At 42.9% G+C, this 22,246-nt stretch overlaps 1 protein-coding gene across 4 annotated transcripts in view; it reads right to left on the bottom strand.

Annotated features, from left to right (window-relative positions):
• Positions 1-14,333: 14,333 nt before the first annotated feature.
• Pur-alpha (Purine-rich binding protein-alpha) overlaps positions 14,334-22,246 on the bottom strand; it is a 33,025-nt gene continuing 25,112 nt past the window's right edge. For all 4 annotated transcript variants that reach the window (XM_074102616.1, XM_074102617.1, XM_074102614.1 and 1 more), the window contains exon 9: positions 14,334-22,068. In XM_074102616.1, the coding sequence (XP_073958717.1) occupies positions 22,033-22,068 (36 nt within the window). In that variant the 3' untranslated portion in view covers positions 14,334-22,032. The remainder of the gene's footprint in view (positions 22,069-22,246) is intronic.

Genomic DNA, 22,246 nt, shown 5'->3' with positions numbered 1-22,246 from the left:
CTCGCCAGTCTATATTAGAAGAAAGTCAAACTGACAGCAAAACGGCCAGTATTCATCATCATCATCATCATCATCACATCCCAGCCTATATACGTCCCACTGCTGGGCACAAGCCTCCTCTCGAACAAGAGGGCTTGGGCTATAGTTCCCACGCGGGCCCAGTGCGGATTGGGAACTTCACACGCACCATTGAATTGCTTCGCAGGTTTGTGCAGGTTTCCTCACGATGTTTTCCTTCACCGCAAAGCTCGTGGTAAATTTCAAATGTAATTCCGCACATGAATTTGGAAAAACTCAGAGGTGCGAGCCGGGGTTTGAACCCACAACCCTCTGTTTGAGAGGCGATAGGTCAAACCGCTAGGCCACCACTTGGCCAGTATTAAATTATCTAAATAGTATGCAACCTCACTAAAACATTTAATCGGCGTACTTATGCATTCGTAACATTTAAGACTGGGCACAAACAAAGGATTTAAAAACACAGACACGGCCTACCTAATTTAAAACATAACAATGTAATCGACTCTACTCTCGATTTAGAGTTTCGAGTCGACTCTACTCTCTTGATCAAGGGCTTCATCTTTTATAATGGCTTATCGGGAGCGCCTAAGTTCGCATACTCTTCGCTAGTCATACCGTAATTTTTGTCAGAATCATCGTTTTTCCCACTGAAACCTTACATTTTTCTAAAAATTTGAAATGGTCGTCGTATAGAAAACTATAGGTTAGTTTAGGTTTGTTTTATAACAATTTACGGACAATCATTGGATTCAGAGAAAAAAGAGTTACGAAAAACGATCATTCTGACATTACATTCGGACTTTCGATATGTATTCGAGCCGATATGGATTATCATTATCAGAAAGTAACAAACGCACTAGCAGCTAAAGTATCTACCATTTACGGGATTACCGACCGATTTATTAGAGCAAGTGATGGAAAATTAATAGGTTATTTACAGATATCCCCGAGCAAACAGAGACATAACCCGGCAGGAATAGAATGTCAATAAACATGAGGGGGCGAGGGGCAAATATTTGCGGGGTGTAATCGGTTTGGGAATACGGGAACAACCCGGCATGTGGCTGTTTGATTAATAACCGGCTAAATGGGTTTATACTTTATAGCTGATGGAAATATTTGGTGTTTAGCTAGTTGATTGTTGGGGGCGCGCGTCTGGAGTCGTGCCGGCGGCGGGGGCTCTACTGCTTTAGGATAAGTTGTCTGTCTAATACTTACAGATGTCGAAATGTTACGAAATTAGAAATTAGTGGCACATTGAAAGGAGGTCCGTACAAATCTAATCGGTGGGTTCGTAAAACCCACGTACCCAAAACGTGTAGTTTACGTGTTTATGACACGGCTGCTTATAGGTGTAATATGTACGTAGGTACAGTCAAGTGCAAAATTATGTATCTATTCGAACTACTCAAAAATAGGTTTGAGTTAAGTACCTACTAATAATAACTCTAGTCTATGGTAGGTTACATAAATATACTTAAATGCGAAAGTTAATGAGTGAGTGAGTATGTTTGTTACTTCTTCACGCTGAAACGGCTGGATGGATTTAGGTTAAACTTGTCAATAAGTTATTTATAACCTGGACTAAAACATAAGTAGAATACTTTTATCCCGATAGTCCAGGGGATAGGGATAAAATCCCCAAATTTCAACCGCTGGGTTCAGAGTCTTGTAATTTTGGACAGGTGTTCTTAACACTAGCTCAATGAAGACCACGCTATAAATTTTGGAAATTCCCAGGGGAATTTTGTAAAATCCCGGAATTTCAATTGTAACCACCAGATCGAATAGTTTACGCGTGCGAAGACGCGGGTAAACTCTAGTAAGTTCATATTTTTAGACTCCATGATTAACGATTTAACAGATAGCGAACCTTCAGGACGACTTTCTTGGGGAAATATGAAGTGCAAGTCCCCCTTGCCTTCCACACCGCGGAGCTGGAGCCAGGAGTGCAGCTGGCAATAGAGAGCGTCAGCGGTTCTACTCCGAAATTCGTAGTTGTGTCGTTCCGTCCCTCTGACACATACTATTAGCGTGAGAGGGACGGTACGATACGAACTTCGATTTTCGAATTTCGGAGTGGGCACTCTGGTCCCTTAGTCGCCTTTTGCGACCTCTACCGACGACCATGGCCACTCTGTCAAGAGTTAGCAACCATAGGTAGCGACATAGAAAAGACTTATTAATTTTACATTCAAGAGCAAAGTAAATAATACGAGTACGACTCTTTTAAAATATAGTTAAATAAAAAAACCCCTGATACAACACAGTAAAATACCTGCATAGGTACATTTGAGGGCCAGATTTTTTGCCGCTCAGTGTAGGTACCTACCTCTTGGTAAACTCTACAATCTGAGAAATTGTACCTACCTTTTGGAAAATTCACTTGTTGGATGGGACACCCATTACAGAGTGCATTTTTCGCGATAGCGCACCTACTGAGAATTTTTTCCTTCTGAAAAGAAGTGCAACTTTCTAGAGTAAACTACCTAGTGCACAAAAGTCCCCAAACATCCATATTGTATACCTATCTGTTTTATGTGTAGCTATATAAATAACATATCTAAGATTGCGTCTGTGATAGATTGGGTACCTAGATACAGTGATCCCCAGAAGTGGATGAGCGATTATGATCCTCAAAAGTTCTATATGTTACACGACTCTACTGATAAGGTGATAAGAGAGTGTTTAGATCATTTTGAACACAAAGTACTCATCTACTTCTACTGTTGGCTGTATTTACCTACTTTTCATTTGATTTGCACGGAGTTTTTTTGTGCGATAAAATACAATACGGAAATCTACTTTAACTTTGCCCAAGAACTAAAGTCACCGATAATAGCTCGTAGAATACAGGTCGAAGTGGTTATGGGCGTGCTACATCGCTCGAAGAACAGATAACTGCTGGGGAAGAGAAGTCCTCGAGTGGCGACCACGAACCAGATGACGAAGCGTGCCAGGCCTCCCACCAGGTGGACTGACGACGATTTTTTTTATATACTTACATAATGTATATTTTTTTTACTTTCCTTGTAGTCAAAATGAAAAGCAGTGTTTAATGCGGGAAAAACACCAATAGGTACCTATCACACTAGAAATATTGGCACCCTTGCTATGCTCGCGGGTGCCAGGTTATCTCGTGTGATATTGGTTCTTTTTCTCCCTTATTGAACAATCTACTATTGTTCAGATCGTCCGTATCTAGTCCCAAATGAGAACATTTTGGATTTGATCAAGTACCTACCTACCTACCTAGTTACCTACACATTAATTTAGGTAGTCGGGTAGGTAAATTATTTATATACTAACCTGTGTAATTTTTACTATCTAACTTAGGTAATACATAGAATACACTCACCAAAGTAAATAAAACTCGACACAACAACAATTAAAAAAAGGATCCTACATCCAATCGACATAGAATAGATAGCCCAAGTGCCTGGCGAAAGGGCGGTCGCATCTAAATTATTCACCAACCTAGCAACACCGAGCACATCTACTTCTCTCCCTCTAACACATACCAAACCCCGTATACCCTTCTCAAGTCACCGAGCGTTAGTGATGCGCTTTCGGCCGCCACATACGGTCGTCTTTGTCTGCGTTGTGGGCTTCGTATCGGTCTGTCCCGCTCCCTCTCATTAGGTTAGTCTGGGATGCGTGTTTGCTCGACGTTTGCCAGTTGCATTTAGTATGCCGCCAGAGTAGTGTAGAGGTCTAGAGGCATACAGTTTTTTTGTGACAGCTATACCCCAGGGCTAAATCCCGTAATCAAATACTATTTAGGTAGGTACTAGGATGTACCCCGCGACTCTGTCTGAGAATAGGCTAGAACCCTAAAGATATAATTAATTAATTAGTCTCTTAATAAGTTAAGAGGCACAGACTTATTGCCTTGTAGGCCTACAGCAAACACCCTAGGTTTCTGACGGAATATCAGCACTGCCGGTTACTGCAGTATACCTACTGAGTCAGTGTCTATTCTAGACATGACAAATAAACTTTATTTTGGTGCTAGTTTTAAGTTAAAAGGTATGATTATATATTTTCTATTGTATTTTAAGCTTTGTATGCTGTTGTGAATAAAGATTCTATCTATCTATGTTAGATTTTCGAGCGAAAAATTATGGACATTATAGCTGGTTACAATTCTGTGACGTCACGCCTACGTCCACTTAATACTAAGGAGTGACGTCACGGACCCCCTCTCCCAAACTAAGGAGTGACGTCACGGACCCCTCTCCCAAACTAAGGAGTGACGTCACGGACCCCCTCTCCCAAACTAAGGAGTGACGTCACGGACCCCCTCTCCCAAACTAAGGAGTGACGTCACGGACCCCCTCTCCCAAACTAAGGAAGGAGTGACGTCACGGACCCCCTCTCCCAAACTAAGGAGTGACGTCACGGACCCCCTCTCCCAAACTAAGGAGTGACGTCATAGACCCCCTCTCCCAAACTAAGGAGTGACGTCACGGACACCCTCCCCCAAACTAAGGAGTGACGTCACGGACCCCCTTTCCGAAACTAAAGAGTGACGTCACGGACCCCCTCTCCCAAACTACCAAACTAAGGAGTGACGTCACGGAACCCCTCTCCCAAACTAAGGAGTGACTTCATGGACCCCCTCTCCCAAACTAAGGAGTGACGTCACGGACCCCCTCTCCCAAACTAAGGAGTGACGTCATGGACCCCCTCTCCCAAACTAAGGAGTGACGTCACGGACCCCCTCTCCCAAACTAAGGAGTGACGTCACGGACCCCCTCTCCCAAACTAAGGAGTGACGTCACGGACCCCCTCTCCCAAACTAAGGAGTGACGTCACGGACCCCCTCTCCCAAACTAAGGAGTGACGTCACGGACCCCCTCTTCCATACTTTGACGCGCTTCATCTTTGTAATTATTATATTTCCCAGGTTGCAATTTTCTGGAAAAACATAAAAAAATTAATCTTGCTTCAGCGGTTTAAGTGTGAAGAGTTACCTACCCAACAGACAGACAGACAGACAGAGCTACTTTCGCATTTACAAGACTAGATACCAATTGCCCGCGGCTACATCTGTGAAGAATTAATTTCGCTATCCCGCGGTAACTATGCAACTTTCTCGATTGATTCAGTGTCAATGAACTGGGCGCGGTTAGTGTACGAGGTGACCCCCTATTGTCGGCTCTTATCACAATAACACGAGGTTCAATTATCAGGTCATACATTTTCATTCATTCCTGGTCGACAACCACAATGTCGTACACCTACTTTAACCATTTTCCATGCATAGCGCAGGTAGGTACGAGTAGAGGGATCACATAAATATAAGTATACCTGCACAAATATTCGAAATCAATTGAAGTGATTACAAAATTTATTCATTTTTAGGGTTCCGGAGCCAAAATGGCAAAAACGAAACCCTTATAGTTTCGCCATGTCTGTCTGTCTGTCCGTCCGCGGCTTTGCTCAGGGACTATCAATGCTAGAAAGCTGTAATTTTGCACGGATATATATGTAAACTATGCCGACAAACTGGTACAAAAATATGTATACACAACTTTATGCACTTACATTAAGGCCGTGTATACAAATTTTAGCAACTTTGGCAGTATCGATATCTAGTGTACCTCCTGTAGACTAACTATAACGACTAAGTTTGCTTGAGAATTATTAGTAGTTTTACTCTTAAATAGCAGCCTAAGGTATAAAATATATACCTACTCGTATAAACTTGGAAGATTCCGTATAAAATACGAAATCCTTAGAAAAATATTACTTCTTTTTTCGTAATGGCTACGGAACCCTATTTTGGGCGTGTCCGACACGCTCTTGGCCGGTTTTAAATTAATCCCTCACTGGTAAACAATATAAACGCACCTTGCTTTTGTTTTGCGTACCTACTACTTCAGCTACTGAAACGCCCAAGTATAGATCGCAGCCATACACATCAATAACTTCTTTCTACGCCACGCCAGCGCCGCCTATAACGTCTGCTTGCATAAAGCACTTACCACGGGAGTTGGCTTTAGCTTATGTCTGTACACTACCAACTGTAGTATGTACAAAGAAAAAGTAAAGCCAACTGTAGAAGTGTATAGGTCGTTATACTTATAAGTATTGAAGCAGGCAAGATATACAAAGTAGATAAAGTGTAGGTATTTGACATAAGCGTCAAATACCTACGTTCTTTTGGTGGAAATAGCTCTCAATCTCTATCTTGTGCGTACGTGTGGACTAGGTTAACGCTACCAGCACGCATTGTATCTGCTCCTTCCCTTTGCATCAGTAAATTTAAAATGTTATAATCTAGTTGATAATCCTACTAATTTGAAATGACGGAATTTGGAATAGAGACAGTTTTGTTTTTGGTTGTTATTATTATTTTCATTGTATCTACCCTAACCTCTATGGATTCTGTCCGAAATAAATGGCTTATTATTATTATTATGTCCCAAGAAAGGACATAGGATAATTTAGTTAGATCTTGGAAAATTGTATAGCTCCCGCGGGATAGCAATAAAAAAAATCTCTGAGGAAGTCACGTGGAACAACTACTAGGTACCCAAGTATAAGTAGGTACATAATAAACAAATAAAGTATGAAAAACATTACCATTTTACTTACTGTAGAAGCTATGACTAATACAAATTATTATAGGTAATTTACATACCTATAACTTTTTGTTATCTTCCAAAATATTAAAATTGATCGTGTGGTAGCCCGTGCTTTGGCTCTAGTGATGTGATGTGGTTCTTGCCTGTCGAATATTTTTTGGGTTTGTGAGTGGGGAAGCGTTACCACCTCCTGCAGTGAGTGCTCTGTCTGTAAAAGACGTCCCTCTTCGATAATTGGTCTGTGACGTGACGTCCCTCTATGTCGGAGCAGTCGGAGCCTCGAGTCGACGCTTTGATTACCGGTCCTGGCCGAACCTCGCAAGTCGCGCGTGGTTCTGCTTCATGATAATTATGATTGGTTTTTGGAGTCATTTTGTATTTTTTATTTCAACTCCAAATTTGTTACTTTTACGGGTATCCCGTGAAACCATATCGAAAATACAAACTGAGATATGGATGCACAGAAAAACCAGAAAAAGAGACCAGCACTGGGAATCGAACCCAGGTTCAGGTCCAGGTCAGGTAGGTAAGTAGCATAGTAGAAATAAGCAACCTGAGATATGTATGCGTAGGAAAAATTCGTGTCCAGATTCCTGTCCAGCAATGGTGTAGGGGTTATACTTATAGCACGCAGCACGGATTGCCGAGGACCTGGGTTCTGTGTCTCACATCTCACTGGTTCATTCTGTGTCTCAGTTTGTATTTTCGATATGTTCATGATAATTGTTAAAATAAGTTTCAAGTCATTAAAAATATATTGGATCCCGACGAATAACTAAACTGGGTTTATTTGTTACTTAATGCAGACTGCTACGACATTAAATTCGCTTCCATCGTCTGGAATTCCAGATGTGTAGAGCTTCAAGGCCAGATGCTGCTTTCTACCTACGTCTTCAGCATCATTGGAACTTACGTACGTAGGTACGTAATTAAAAAGAAACATGGTGTTGCAGGTGTCCATGGGCGACGGAAATCGTTTACCATCAGGCGATCCGTTTGCTCGTTTGCCCCCTATACCATAAAAAAAACATTTTCTTAAAAGTTTTTTCGCTCTGTACTTGCATGGTCATCCCCCAACCGACCACGTACCTATCTAATACTTATCTTTAAGCGAGCAATTCTTATATATAGGTATATACAACATACATATAGGTACCTACATAATATACATACCTCCCTAGTTCCCAATCCGCACTGGGCCCGCGTGGGAACTATGGCCCAAGCCCTCTTGTTCTGAGAGGAGGCCTGTGCCCAGCAGTGAGACGTATATAGGCTGGGATGATGATGATACATACCTATATAATGCATAATCAGAATTTCAGAAACGGCTCCAACGATTTCTATGAAATTTGATATGTACCTAGAATGTAGGGATTTTCGGGGATGATAAATAAATCGATCTTGCTTGGTCTTACTCTGGGAAATCGCTTATTAACGAGTTTCAGCCCGAGCAAAGCTCGGTCGTCCAGGTACTGGTAACGAAACAAGTCAAGCCATTAACAACATTCACAGTAAATAAAGCTTGCAAAATCTTTGACTAAAAAACCCTGAATTACAAAACGCCTCCTCGCGCAAACCCTGACTTAAAAGCTATGCTTAAAAGTGACTTAAGAGTGCTGAGCCGGTTTATTCGGAGTGCGGCGCACAAGCCCCGCTTATTCTAACCCGCGTTTATTATAATCAAAGGAATAACAAACAAGCACCTGCCTGAGCTCCGAGTCCGGAGTCATTTGCATGAGAGAAGCGCCGCATCCGTGGCATCGATTTGTGGAGACGGGATGATCGGCGTCAAGGTTCTGTGCTGTAAAAACATTTAGATTATGGAGGGAGATATTGTGCATACAAATAGGTATTCAACAATTCAAGGGAACTTTCCCGCAAATAGTTCATCATCATATATATACGTCCCACTGCTGGGCACAGGCCTCCTCTCAGAACAAGACGGCTTGGGCCGTAGTTCCCACGCGGGCCCAGTGCGGATTGGGAACTTCACACGCACCATTGAATTGCTTCGCAGGTTTGTGCAGGTTTCCTCACGATGTTTTCCTTCACCGCAAAGCTCGTGGTAAATTTATTTAAATTTAAATAGTTATTGACAAAAAATTGAGTGCGTTAGTACGTCCTTTAATTGTATACCTATGTAAATATGTAAACAAACACAATTAAACGTTGTACCTTACTTTTGTACCTTGTCGCTTTCAGTCGTTACAATGATTTCGTATGGCTTTTCAAACATGACGTTAAAGTACAAAAGCGATCACTTATTTATGAGGTTGACTGTACCTATCTTAATTAGAAAAAATCCTGAAAAGATGCACAAAGATGTACTTGGTCGTTGGAGCAGTGCTCCAGATTCCTTGCATCATCTCGTTACGGCCTCCTTAATTTGCGGATCAAAGTCCAACAAAAATAAAAGCACTTATCATTCGGCGTCGCCGACAAAGCCGAGAAGTCAATTCAATTAAGTAAATCCTTTAATAAGCAAATAAGCAGAAGCGAGAGGTCTGTCGAGATCAAAGCCTCTCAGCTCCCCTCACGCGACCACTTCAGGACCCTCCGGGTTTTTACATGTCATACGTAGATCGAGATGACGGCTTCCTTTAGCATTTCGTTTTAATGTCTTTCTAATGATTTTTAATGAGTAGGTAAGATATATTTGTTTCCACTAGACACTCTAGGCATTCTTGTCTTTAACACTATCAGTAACAAGGTCGCATGCGACTTGATGCGACCCGTCATACTTATAACCTATAATAATAACCATCAAAAAGTTGGAAATCCCCCGACATTGTCACTTCAAAGTAACATACCTACAGATGTGCAAATTGCGGAAAGTTTCCAAAAAATTGGAAAAGTTCTCAGAAATTTCTGGAAATTTTCACAAGAAATATAGGAAATTTAAATTTAAGAAACGGAATGTTTCAATCCCCATACAAAATTGCGAGAAGTTTCCGAAATTTTCCTTTATGAGAAATTCCGCAATTTTGGAAAGTTTCCTTTGGCACATCAGTACTTTAAAGTGCAATAAATACCTCAGAAACGGCTAAACCGATTTTGATGAAACATGTCTAAGAACCATCGCTAGAAATTCTGCTTTCAAATTAAATAAAAAAACCGCATTCAAATCGGTTCACTCATTTTTAGCTACAGTGCCACAGACAAACACACAGACAGACATACATACAGACATAGCGGTGAAACTTATATTAACACCCCTCTTTTTGCGTCGGGGTTTAAAAAAACGAATGTTTGCCCTCGAGTCTTGCTCTTGGTTGCTTATGTATGTTTATCTGTTGCCTAGTAGGTATCCATGAAACAAGGTGTGCTGCGCTTACTTTGGGAGTTTGGGGCTCACAATATAGGTGTCGTGTCTCGTGGTATTTATTTACAACAAGTACTACGTATTAACTAATTTAACTGGCTGGTTTGGGCTGCTCCACAAATTTAAAGTCGCTCAGCGAGCTATGGAAAGGGCTATGCTCGGAGTTTCTCTGAAGGATCGAATTCGGAACGAGGAGATCCGACAGAGAACTAAAGTCATCGACATAGCTCACCGGATATGCAGACCACACCCAAACCATACCAGCCGAAGAACCGATAACCGCTGGGGTACCTAAACGAGTTCTTGAGTGGAGATCGCGAATGCAAGTGGCGTGGTGTGGAACGCCCTCAGACTAGGTGGAGCGATGATCTTCGCAGGGTAGCTAGCAGTAACTGGATGAGAGTGGCCGAAGATCGTGCTCAGTGGCGTGCAATAGGAATGTTGACACCATTAAAAAATAATTCGAAGACACGACTCCAGTAAAAAACGCTTTATTTTAGCCCTGAAAACCAGATTAATTTTCGATTAATTGCAAAATTAGATTTTTTGTTGCTTTAAAACAAATAAATAGTTAGTTGATTGAGTGTGCGAACAAGTGAAGTCGTAAGTTGCTATTTCCATTCAAACTCTATGGGAGAATTGTGTTTTAACAGCTCATAAAAAGTACGTCAATTGATTGGTGGTGTCAACATCCCTATTGGAGAGGCATGTCCAGCAGTGGACTATAAGATAGGCCGATGATGATGTTGATGGCGTATTAACTCGCCTTAAATTATGAACGTGGCGACGGGCTTGACTTCACGGTTCGCGATGGTACCTACGTTCTTTCAACTTACCACTTAAATAGATAGGTGTTCCTGATTACATCTAGCCACCTCGTTAAGCTGTTAATTCATTAACAGATCAGGGACCTTTGTCCGCCGTCACGCGCTCCTTATTGCCCTCGGGGGCGCGTGTATCAGAGATGATCGGGAGCTGCCTGATAACTAACGCCTGATCTAAAGGTTGCAAACCCTACACTACGAAGTGCAAAATTCGAACTTCGTGTCTTGCCGTCCCGCTGACCCTTATATTATTTAATACGGGAGTGAGAGGGGCGGCATGATACAAACTTCGATTTTTTAATTTCATAGTAACCCCCCAGTACTCCGCTGATTACCTGGCGGATTACATCGGGAAAGGATGCTTTTTGTTATTTTCTTTTTTGATCAGAGTAGATGAGAGATCAAAATCAGATAGTTTTCCTAGTGATGTGATCAAGTTATATGACCCCTTTTGTATTTTTGTGAGTTCCCTCATTCTTTATAAAGAACAAATCTGTAAATTTCAGTCCTAAACCTTTTAGGTAAACAAAGACCTACTGGTAATAAAATTAGGATTAGACGATATTTTGTTACGTTATTTCTAAACATTTGTGCATTTCTTGAAAGGTTAATAATTTTATCTACATGCAGCCAATATAGTAGGTAAATCCTCCATTATGCGTTCAAAAACCAAAGATAATAAATAACCAGCATTTCGACATTGGATTCTATTATGATTTATGAGCACGGCAGTATCGTAGCGTTCATTACGGCACCGAAATCGATATCGTTTTTTTTTTATTCGACTAAATGGCAAACGAGCAAGTGGGTCTCCTGATGGTAAGAGATCACCACCGCCCATAAACATCTGCAACACCAGTGGTATTTCAGATGCGTTGCCAACCTATATAGAGGCCTAAGATGGGATACCTCAAGTGCCAGTAATTTTACCGGCTGTCTTACTCTCCACGCTGAAACACAACAGTGCAAGCACTGCTGCTTCAATAATCGTATCCCGAAATCGATATCGTAATGAACATTACCGTACTGAAGCGGTGGCGCAGCTTCACCGTCAGGCGCAGGAGCTCGTGGGGCAGACATAGTTCTGGTTGCAATGCAGGTTATTCTCAATTGGTCTTGAACGCATGATAGAGGATTTAATACCTAAGTATATGGATGTAGATAAAGGTTACCTACTTAATAATGTATGCAACTGTACGTGATCTTTAAAACACTCGTGTGATCCTTTTATGAACACTCGTGTTTTAAGGACCCTTATTACGTAAGTGTATAGACTAGGTACTATAATAGTTTTTCATTTATAAATACGCGTATATAAACGCTTACTGGTGCCCTCTGTTGAGAAAACAAGTATTCGCTACCAAAACGGTCGGGGTACTCGTAACTCGTAAGCGCTACAGCGACATCTATCTAAGGGTTTTTGTACTAGGTTAAGTATAAAAGCTCAGAGCTCAATTTTATTGAAAAGCAAAGCACCCTCGCGAATGGAACATTTTGAAAAATAAAGTAACTCCTGCCTTATTTTAGTTTATCAAGACATTTTTAGATGGCGCTATTTTACTGAGTAATCATTTTAAAGTTCGGCTAGAAGGACCAAAATGCGTAATAACCACAGAGGCATTAACATATTGTTTGCAGCGGTTAATTCATCTAAAGAAACCTTAATACTGTTTGTTCATTTGTGGGTGCGTATGTTTGCTTGTTATTCCTTTACGATAAGCTGGCTGGACGGATTGGGATCAAATTTGGTATGGATTCAGCTGTAGATACCTGCGTCTGGACTGGAACACACATAAGTACTATTAAGTACTAAGTAGGTAGGTACACAATTTTAATATCCATGTAAAATCTCAAACTCTTACCCGCTAAGTCTAGAGACATGTAACTTCGCACGAGTGGTCGTCATACACAACGTAAATGAAGACCACGATGTAATTATTAGGAATTTGCACGGGAATGTGATAAAATCAGGGAATTTCGATCAGGTGGTTTATTCGCATCATCATTATCATCATCATATCAGCCGAAAGAGGTCCACTGCTGGACATAGGCCTCCCCCGAGGCTCTCCACTCGGAGCGGTCTTGTGCTTGTTATTGTTGTTGTTGTGTAGGTCGTCGGCTACGAATAATAATAAGTAAGCGTAACTGCGTTATAAAAATGGAAACTGTGTCACTAAGTGTGTCCTGCGCGCAAGTTCAGTGACCTCACGTCAAATTTTGATTGTGAACAGCTCCAAATTATCATGCCAACGTGTGTTATGAAGTGGTGCGGGAACAATGCAAAATTAAAATGTCCAGGAATCACTTTCCACTAGTACTTAAGTGTCATAAAATTAGATTTATATTCAAAAATGTTCAAATACATTATTAGTTGGAGATGGTCAGTATTATGCAAAATCAAGTCCTGTGGTCTATGGCTCACATAATGTAAATGAAAGAAAGAAAAAATATTTATTCGTGACACATAAAATAATATAGGTTTAGAATTAAACTAAAAATAATACTTATCACGGTCACGAAATGGTCCCAACTCAGCATAAAGCCGCCCGCGCGAACGGCGCTGGTCTTCCTTTGGGACCGTGGACTGCATACATTTTACAAAAAAAAAAAAAAAGTGAAATTGAAACACTTAAAAATAACTGCCAACAAAAACAAACATTGCATTGCTTTCTTCTTTCCTGTACCCAAACAATAGGTACAAACATTCTTTATTTTTCTGACAGCTAAACTCAAATAAACCACCATTATTGAAAGTGTTTCGTTAATTTTTGTTAAGAATAATTTTTATTTTCACGATTTTTAGTGTGAATAAAATGTAATAAGATAGAATAGTTAATGTCAACTGCGCTCATCACCTTTTACAAAAGATTGCTTTTTCCGATGCAGAGACGTTCATTATTGAAGAGTCCTGGGGCTTCACCACCTGTTCCATTTCACCATATGCATTACAAGGAGCATACATTGCTTAGCAACTGTAAACCCGTGAAATGCTTGTTATTGAGTACAAAAAATGCATGAGTTACCACTAAATATATCGAAAATACCATAGGTGTCCCTGCAATATTTGAAGTTCCCTCGATTTCCTAAGATCCAATCATCCGATCCTGATTTCGTGCCTATGGCAAATCGATTCATAAGTAAATGACGGAGTTCTGAGGTAACAACCAAAAAATACAACCGAATGGATAACCTCCTTTTCCTTTAAGTCGCTTAAAAAAACAAGCTGTTATTATCAATATATGACACGTCATTGAAACGTAAGATGTAAGAAGTGATCCGTCTGAACGTCAGTTGTCTATGTAGTTTGTTCATCTGACATTGCATCACGGGAGCCAACCAATCCCTGTATTCTTTCTGAATTTTAACCAATCAACAAGCACGTCTATTTGCAACCTCGAAATTGATTCGTATTTGAATCATAAGTCGTTTTGGTTTTAGGTATGGCCACTTTTTGTGTGGGATTTGTTTTGAGTTACGCTTCCTGACTTATTATTTGTTCGTAGGTCGTCGCTCCATCTTTTTGGAGGTCTTTCGACAGCTAGCAGCAGGTTAGTGCGAAATAAAAATCAATAGTTTTTGTAATTTATTTATTTTTTCACCATTTATCGTAAAACTTTCCTACGGCACACCTTGCGTTTGCGTGGCAGCGCGCTGCCGCAACACGCCGCCGGCCACGGCCGCAGATCGATCCCGACGTGTTGCGCTCACAATAAGGGTATGAAGTTACAAACAAACAAATACTAAAATTATAAACATGGACATCCTCATACGGCTGAGTACTTTAGATCATTTCCAATCGTATACAAAATAAATAGGCGTTTACGTTTTTTTAGTATATAAGAAAAGAAAAATATAATGATATCCATCGTAAGTACACACAAGCACCATCCTGCAGTTTGACTGCCTCCCGCGCGCCCCCGCCCCCGCCGCGCGTGCGACGCTACATTTGATGTCGGGGCTGACGCTCACACAACTTCCACAATTCCAAAAAATACATACTGATATTATATTATACCAGCGGCGAGGCCCAAAAGCCGCTCACAATTACGGTTCACAACTTATAACAGCTAAATTTTTAAATCGATCAGGAGATCTGTCAATGTTCCAAACATTTTCGATACGAACTAGTGTCAAACAATAGAAAACAACAAGTATAAAATACTAGTATAATAATAATAAAACTATAGGAAGTTATACATCACACTATACAATCTTTGGATACAAATATCTGTCCGGCGGGCGCGGCCGCCGGCACTCCAGACCAGTCTCAGAGAAGCGAGCCGTGTCACACACGAATTGAAACATTTTGAAATCATCAAATAATTTAAAACGAATTTATCCTCATCATATGAGCCTTATCAGTCCCACCGTTCCGAGTTTTCCAATATCAAAATTTAGCAACTATCCTCCCGTGCATATTGGGTGCCGAGTCGACGACAGTCGTCGCGATAGTTCTACTAATTTAAACGAGTCCTAGCTACTCTCTCACCGCATTCACACGCCGCGAGACCTCGCGCTCCCTCTGCACGCTACACCCAATATGCCAACGCTATTAACCCTAACACAATTTAATGTATTTAGCAATCTAGGTTTTATACAAGTTAGCTCCTTCCGCTTTCGCTCCTATACCTACGCAACGGCCGCGCTCGGGGCGCGGCCGCGAGTGCAAACCTATCTAGACAACGCCGTCCTCGGTACTCTACCTACAGAACACAGTTTGTATCCATCGCCCTGGTGTGCGGTGCCGGGCGCCAAGTCTGGCGCGCACTTAGCGGGGCGACGCCCGGCGCACCGTTATCGATACTATACATAAAATATCAAATATTCAGGACACAATATTTCGAAATAGTTAAACCTACAAATCATTATCCATTATTATCATAAACCTACAATCGATTGGCAGTATTTGTTCAACTTCACTCCCCTCTCCTGATATGCCGCGCGCCGCCGGGGCGTGCGGCGCGCGGCGCGGCTCGACGGCTCCACACGCACGAACACGATCCTATCACTTACTGACAAACAAAACCAAAAACAGACGTCACGCGTCGTCGGGGCCCGTCCGCACCCGGCGCGTCCGCGACCGACTCTGAAGCTCCGCGGTGGTACAGCTCTCAGAGAGCGCTCCAGCTTTACAGATACAAACATTTCAAGATTCGTTACGGTAATTAATATTATTTGACAATATTTAACAATTACAGAAGCCTTAGTAAAATCCATCGCCGCCGCTAAAGAACCCTGCGAAGTGCACGCTGACCGTTCTACTACATTTCCGTACTATTACATTTTCGTACTATTACATTTCCGTTCTATTACATTTCCGTACTATTACATTTTTATACTCTTTTTTTTCTTAATTTCAGGTACTGTGGTATTGCTTACGTGTAGTTAAAATGTGTATTGCGTGAGTTCTTAGCTGCGGGCGCGGCCGTCACCGCGGCGGCCGAGCCGACGGAGTAGCTTCAGTAGAACATCGATTCGTGACAGAATATAACTAAAACTAACGGACTATTATAGCTCTGTTTTTTTAGGGTTTTTTTTATTTATTTTAAAGTCGCGGTTGAATCGTTTTGTAACTACAGGCGGGGGCGGCGGGCGCAGCTCGCGCTCCAATAATTGACATCTGCGCGCGCGTGCTCGCTCGCACCCGGACGGGGGAGCGAGACGGCGCCACCTCGGGCCGACTCGTGCGTCCGACAGTGACTGAACCCGAACCCGGTCTCAAAGAACAAGCGATGACTAAAAGACGCGTATTCTACAGCTAGGTACGACGTTACGGCTACATATTGTGTCGTGTTTGACGCAACGAGTCGTGGTCGAGCGGGGAGCGCGGGGTGGCGGGAGGGGAGCGCGGGTATCACAGGGGCAGCTCTCGGCACTCGGCGTCGGCGCGCCCGCCGCCCGCCGGACGACTCCGGACCGGACGAGGCGACACAATACTAGCACACTTGCGCGGTAGGATGGCAACACTCGAAACAACATAACCCTTCTTTGGGCGGTCGGGTAAATATACAAGACAAGACTAAGACACTTATGTCAATCGTTATGGTCTTCGTAAGACTATGGTTTAGGGAATTCTTTATGCGTTCGAATAGTCGCAAAATAACGCAAGTAAAAGTAAAAGTTACGAATCGTTTACTTGCGTTGTTAGCACTGAATGTGTTAGAATGGAACTGATATGGTCGCGTGGGAGCGAAGAAACATGGAGTTTTTGAGCATGTCATTACCGAAATTCAGCCTTTAGTGACATGAAAGAGGCGTCAAAGGAGCGGGGATCATTTTGCAGATCAGAGGTCTTATTTTCCAGAGTACTCGCAATTACGATCATGTTTACTTATTCTCTCTGTCACATGGTTTAGGATAAGGTTAGAAAGAGATTCTGAATGTGATCGCGAGTGCCTACGAGCAACACAATGCTGCCACAGGTATTGGGAGTGCTGTATAGAGACAGTGCAGGAGGGCAAGTGGAGATGCAATGTTGGTCCTTGTGTCGGATAGCGCGGCCGCAGCCGGTCCCGGTCGCCGTCCGGCCGCGCGGGCCGCCGACGCCGACGTAGACACCACGCGATAACGACCTCACAACATATTATAGTTACTATGTTAATATTAAATTTATGTCACTCTCCTCACGCAGATATACATTTATGTAACGTTAATTATATTTAACCGACGATGCTAAGTCAGTTTAATCTAAATATAAACTCTGTAGATCTTAAACGTCTATGGAACTAAAATTACATTTTGTACCATAAATTGTTGTAAAATTAAGCCACTACGCGGAGCCCCGCGCCCCGCGCCCCATGCGCCGCCCCCGCCGGCTCGTATATTCTATTTTATTCGTATAGAGAAAATGATTTATTTTTTATATATTTTATCTTTTTTTTCTATATGTAACATTTTATCGGACGTCACAAACTTATCCCACGCTATGTATGGTCTCCGGAGGAAATATAATAGTTTGATAAAGTGAGGCAGCGCGGAAGCGCCACGCCGCTATGTCTAGAGCCGTAAGGGTCGATATATCTATGTTACATTAATCGGCGAGCTCCTGCGAACGCAGAACCCGGTGTCGGTCGCCGCCGGCGCCGCGCCCCGCGCCCCGCGCCCGCTGACACGCCGCTACGAGCGGAGCGGGAGCGGAAGCAACCTCTCTCAGGATAACTTGGTCCACAATCCTATTTCGTCGCCTTCGTAACTTGGTCACATTGCTATATGGTCAACTGTCCTGATTTTCGACAATCCTGTATTGCCACGTTCCTAACTTGTCGTCCATGTTGTTATATCGTCAATTTCCTATCTTGTCGACATTTCTAAATGGTCCACAGTCCACAATGCTAACTCGTCCACACTCAATTAAAGAAAAAAGCTGTAACAAATCTTTAATGAACTATTCGGGATCATACACACTTTATAAATTTGGTTCCGATCTACATAGTATTGTGGGCCATTATTATAAGAATGTGTACAAGATAGACGACACAGCAATGTTAGAAAGGTGACAATTTAGGAATTGTGCACCGACATGTTCTTGCAAACGAGTTAAGAAGGTGTAGAAACAGCGTTGTAGATGAAGTCGGCCCTAGGCCGGGTTTTTGTGTTGTTCGAGTAAGTATCAACACGTTCACAGGAGAGAGCGGAGCGACCGCACTAGCTGCTCACTTCCCATCCCGCTACCGCTTCGTGTGCTCGTACATATCTGGCGCAGGCTACATGCACTCGAACAGGGGCCGCCATTTTTACATAACAACTTATCAGAATTATTGGTGTTAATTTTTTGCTATTATTTTAGATAGGCCACCAGCATCATAAGTGCTCGGGTCTGCACATCAGTTCTGAAGCTACAGAAGTATCGGCGTGTGCCAGTACGAGACGCGGCCGCGGCGCCGGCGCAGCGCGCGACCAGCGACAAGGATCGGAGACATCACAACTGTCGGCAACGTACCTACCACTAATAAAAAAAAAACATTACCCTAATATTTAACACAATAAAATTTTATAAACGAGTTATTACTAACCTGACTCGAATTCGTAGATAATATTACATTTACAACGAGATGCGCCGCTGCGCGATGAGCTACCAATAAAGGGTGAAAAGGGAGATGCACTTATGATTATAAAAAGAACAAAAAAGGCGAAAACAAAGACATTAGTAAAGTAATAGGGCGTCGACACCGTAGTGCGGCGCGCTCCGCGGCGGCGCCCCCCCCCCCCTCCACTACACGTTCCACAACAGATTTCACATCCGCGACAGCAGCCATATCCGCCCACCACCCGGCCCAACGGTGTTAGTAGCAGTGACGCTGAACGTTATAGAGTGACAACTAAGAAAGTCAACTACAGCGATGGAAAAGCTATGCCCCGGCCGGCTCACGTCTCGTCTTATTAACGAGTGCGAGCATGTTTGTTTATATTGTTCCTGGTACTGAAGAGCTGTTGCTTTAACACGCCTTAGTGGACTGTATCAGGCAAGCATGGCGTTTTCTTTACCTTCTTGGCGGAAGATATGGCGTGCTGTCGCCGGGTGACACTCTTTCCCGGCCCGGATAATACCGGGATGGAAATACCGACCCCGTTTTTCGTGTACACGCCCATAGAAGCTCCTGTCAGTTTCTATGGGCGTGTACACAAAAAACAGGGCCGGTATTTCCATGTCGGTTATCCAGGCCGGTCAAGAGTGTCACCCCTGTCGCCATCACATATGGGAGCGTATAGGATGCCCAAAAGGTGTTAAGATCCAACAAGTTTACCATTACTTTTGTCCCACAGAAGTGTCAAATAGCAGAACTGTTAAAACGTTCTAGTCTGGTCCAAATAGTTCTCTAATTCACAATTCTCAGAACAAACGAAAGTCTAGTGTCAATGAGCGTTTCTGCAGGCTATTTGGCGCTAGTATCGTCAGGTACGTTTGTCAATTTTGACATTTACGTCACGCCTGGGATTGGTTAAATTAAATGAGCCAATCGCGAGCAAGGGTAACGTCAAACGGAGCTCTCGACACTAACACCATTTAACAACATTTCGCCTGTCAAAAAACCCTAATTACATTAGACTGGCTTTCTTCGGATCACCTTATTTGCTCACCGCTGTCACTTTAAACATTGTGAGCTCCCCATCACACAAGATGGGCGAGCGTCCCCGCGCCGCCGCGTCGCGACCCGCGCACTCATACATACATACATATATATACAACAGTCACACACACCGTTGCGCACCGATTTATCAATGGACCCCAAAAGCGAACAATTTCATGATTACAGTGCTATGCACACGATCCATCAAAAAACCCATACGGAATATCCACACAGGGTGCTTACGTACCTAACCTACCCATCGTCCGGACAAGGCCCGCCGTGACCATTCAATCTCATTGAACCCGCTTTTTTAAAGCTTTCCCTAACCAATACATTTTGAAAGTTGATTTCGTTCCGAATCGTGTAGAATTTGGGTCGGGCCGAGTCCGCTATATCACAGCATGCGTCCTTATCTAATGATTCGAGAATGCCGCCTCCGCGCTCGCCGACAGCCCACTGCCCACGGCCCCAGCGCTGGGACCGTGGGCACAGACCGGCCTCGCTACCCACCACTCGACACTTCCAAATAAACACCACGAAAACAGTGAAAATTATTTGATTAGACCTTCGTGAAGTTGTTAATTTTATTTCATTTCATACCTGAGATAGGTATAATTTAAAAAGTATAAGTAAATATAATAGATCATTTTCAATTTACACATAAAGCTTACAAGCACCTGTAATAATTTGCCATACTATTTCCTGTCAAAGACTCCAGTCCAGATAACATTTCATAGTATTCTAATTAACACATCAAGTTCTAATGCGCAGTATTGTGGTGTATATATGTGGACGACTTTAAAGAGCCAATAGAATATTTTATTATTTCAGATACAGATCATCATCAAATTGCACATGGCGTTTCAAATCAAGCTCCAGTCCCAATAAAAAAAACAACAATATTTTGTAAAAAAGTGTAAAATTTTATTTAACGCAATTCTGCGTTTTTCAATTCATTTTTACTTAAACTTCATCACTTGATTAATTGTAATTCAATTTACAGATTCATTTTGACTAAAGTTAAATCATATAAAACGCTGACTGACAACCATAACCAGTAGAGTAGCTTTGGTAGTTAGTAAATGTCGAGCGCGTGCTAGCGTCGAGTGGCGAGGGTGGCGACGGCGAGCGCTTGGCGGCGCCACGCCCCTGTAAACACCCGTGCACTGCGGCGGGGGGCGACTCCTCACAATCCGATACAATACATTTCCACTTAGCGATTTAACTCTCCCGCCCCCCGCTCCGCTCGTCCCGTGTCACCATAGACGCTATTAAATAATCCATATAAAAACATACTCCTAAAACTAGAAAAGTGGCATTTCACATAAACGTAATCCTTATTATGTTGTTAGGACGTCGGCCAGGCGTGCACGATTATTATACATTTTTTTAACGATTTTTTAACGTTTTTTTTTTTGGGCGCTGCCTGGTCCGACCTGCAACGTAACTCCGATACAAAATAAAATGTTTAATCGTAAGTAACTAATTGATAATTTAAAAGTAAAGCTCTTGGCGAACTGGCAGTGATCAACCAACAACTGGCACCTGCCAGTTAATTACTGGCAACCGCCAGCCGACAACTGACAACTACCAGCCGACAACTGACAACTACCAGCCGACAACTGACAACTACCAGCCGACAACTGACAACTTTCAGCCGACAACTGACAACTGCCAGTCGACAAACGGAAACTACCAGCCGACAACTGGCAACTGCCAGCCGACAAATGACAACCGCCAGTCGACAAACGGCAACTACCAGCCGACATCTGACAACTTCCAGCCGACAACTGACAACTGCCAGCCGACAACCGACAATCCCGCCAGCCGACAACCGACAGCTCTCGCCGCCGCCCGCCCGGCGCGGCGAGCGGGCGCCGCCGCCGCTAATACAAGTCAAATAATTACAATTATACAAAGAAGATAAAACAATAAAGCTCAAAAACGTGTTTTTATCACATTACCTTAACAACTAATGCGTCGCTCGGACGCGTCACGGAGGAGACGAGAGGTCGGAATGTCCGCGCGAGCCGTAGCGCCTAAACTAATAACATACTACCATACGTATATAAAATACTATATACACATAATATATACCGCGTCGGCGTCAGGCGTCAGGCGTCAGGCGTCAGGCGTCGGGTGTGGAGAGAGACGGGCGCGGTGGCGAGGGCCGGCCTCTAGTGCGGGGCGCGGGCGCCCGACCATCAAATCCGGCTCGCGGCGCTGCCGGGGAACGTGTCCTGGAACACACACGCTTGCTTACCAAACTACTCACATACCAAACTGTCTGCTCGTTTGATTCACTGTCATTTGGTACAAATGGAAAATGGACAACTCAAAATTACACGTCAAAGCAGAAAAATGACAATTTGAAATACGTCAACAAGGAAAACTGACCATTCTGAATATCGTAGAAAA

The sequence above is a fragment of the Choristoneura fumiferana genome, chromosome 19, assembly GCF_025370935.1.
Source record: "Choristoneura fumiferana chromosome 19, NRCan_CFum_1, whole genome shotgun sequence".
Taxonomy (NCBI): domain Eukaryota; kingdom Metazoa; phylum Arthropoda; class Insecta; order Lepidoptera; family Tortricidae; genus Choristoneura; species Choristoneura fumiferana.
This window is presented reverse-complemented; position numbering and strand designations above follow the sequence as displayed.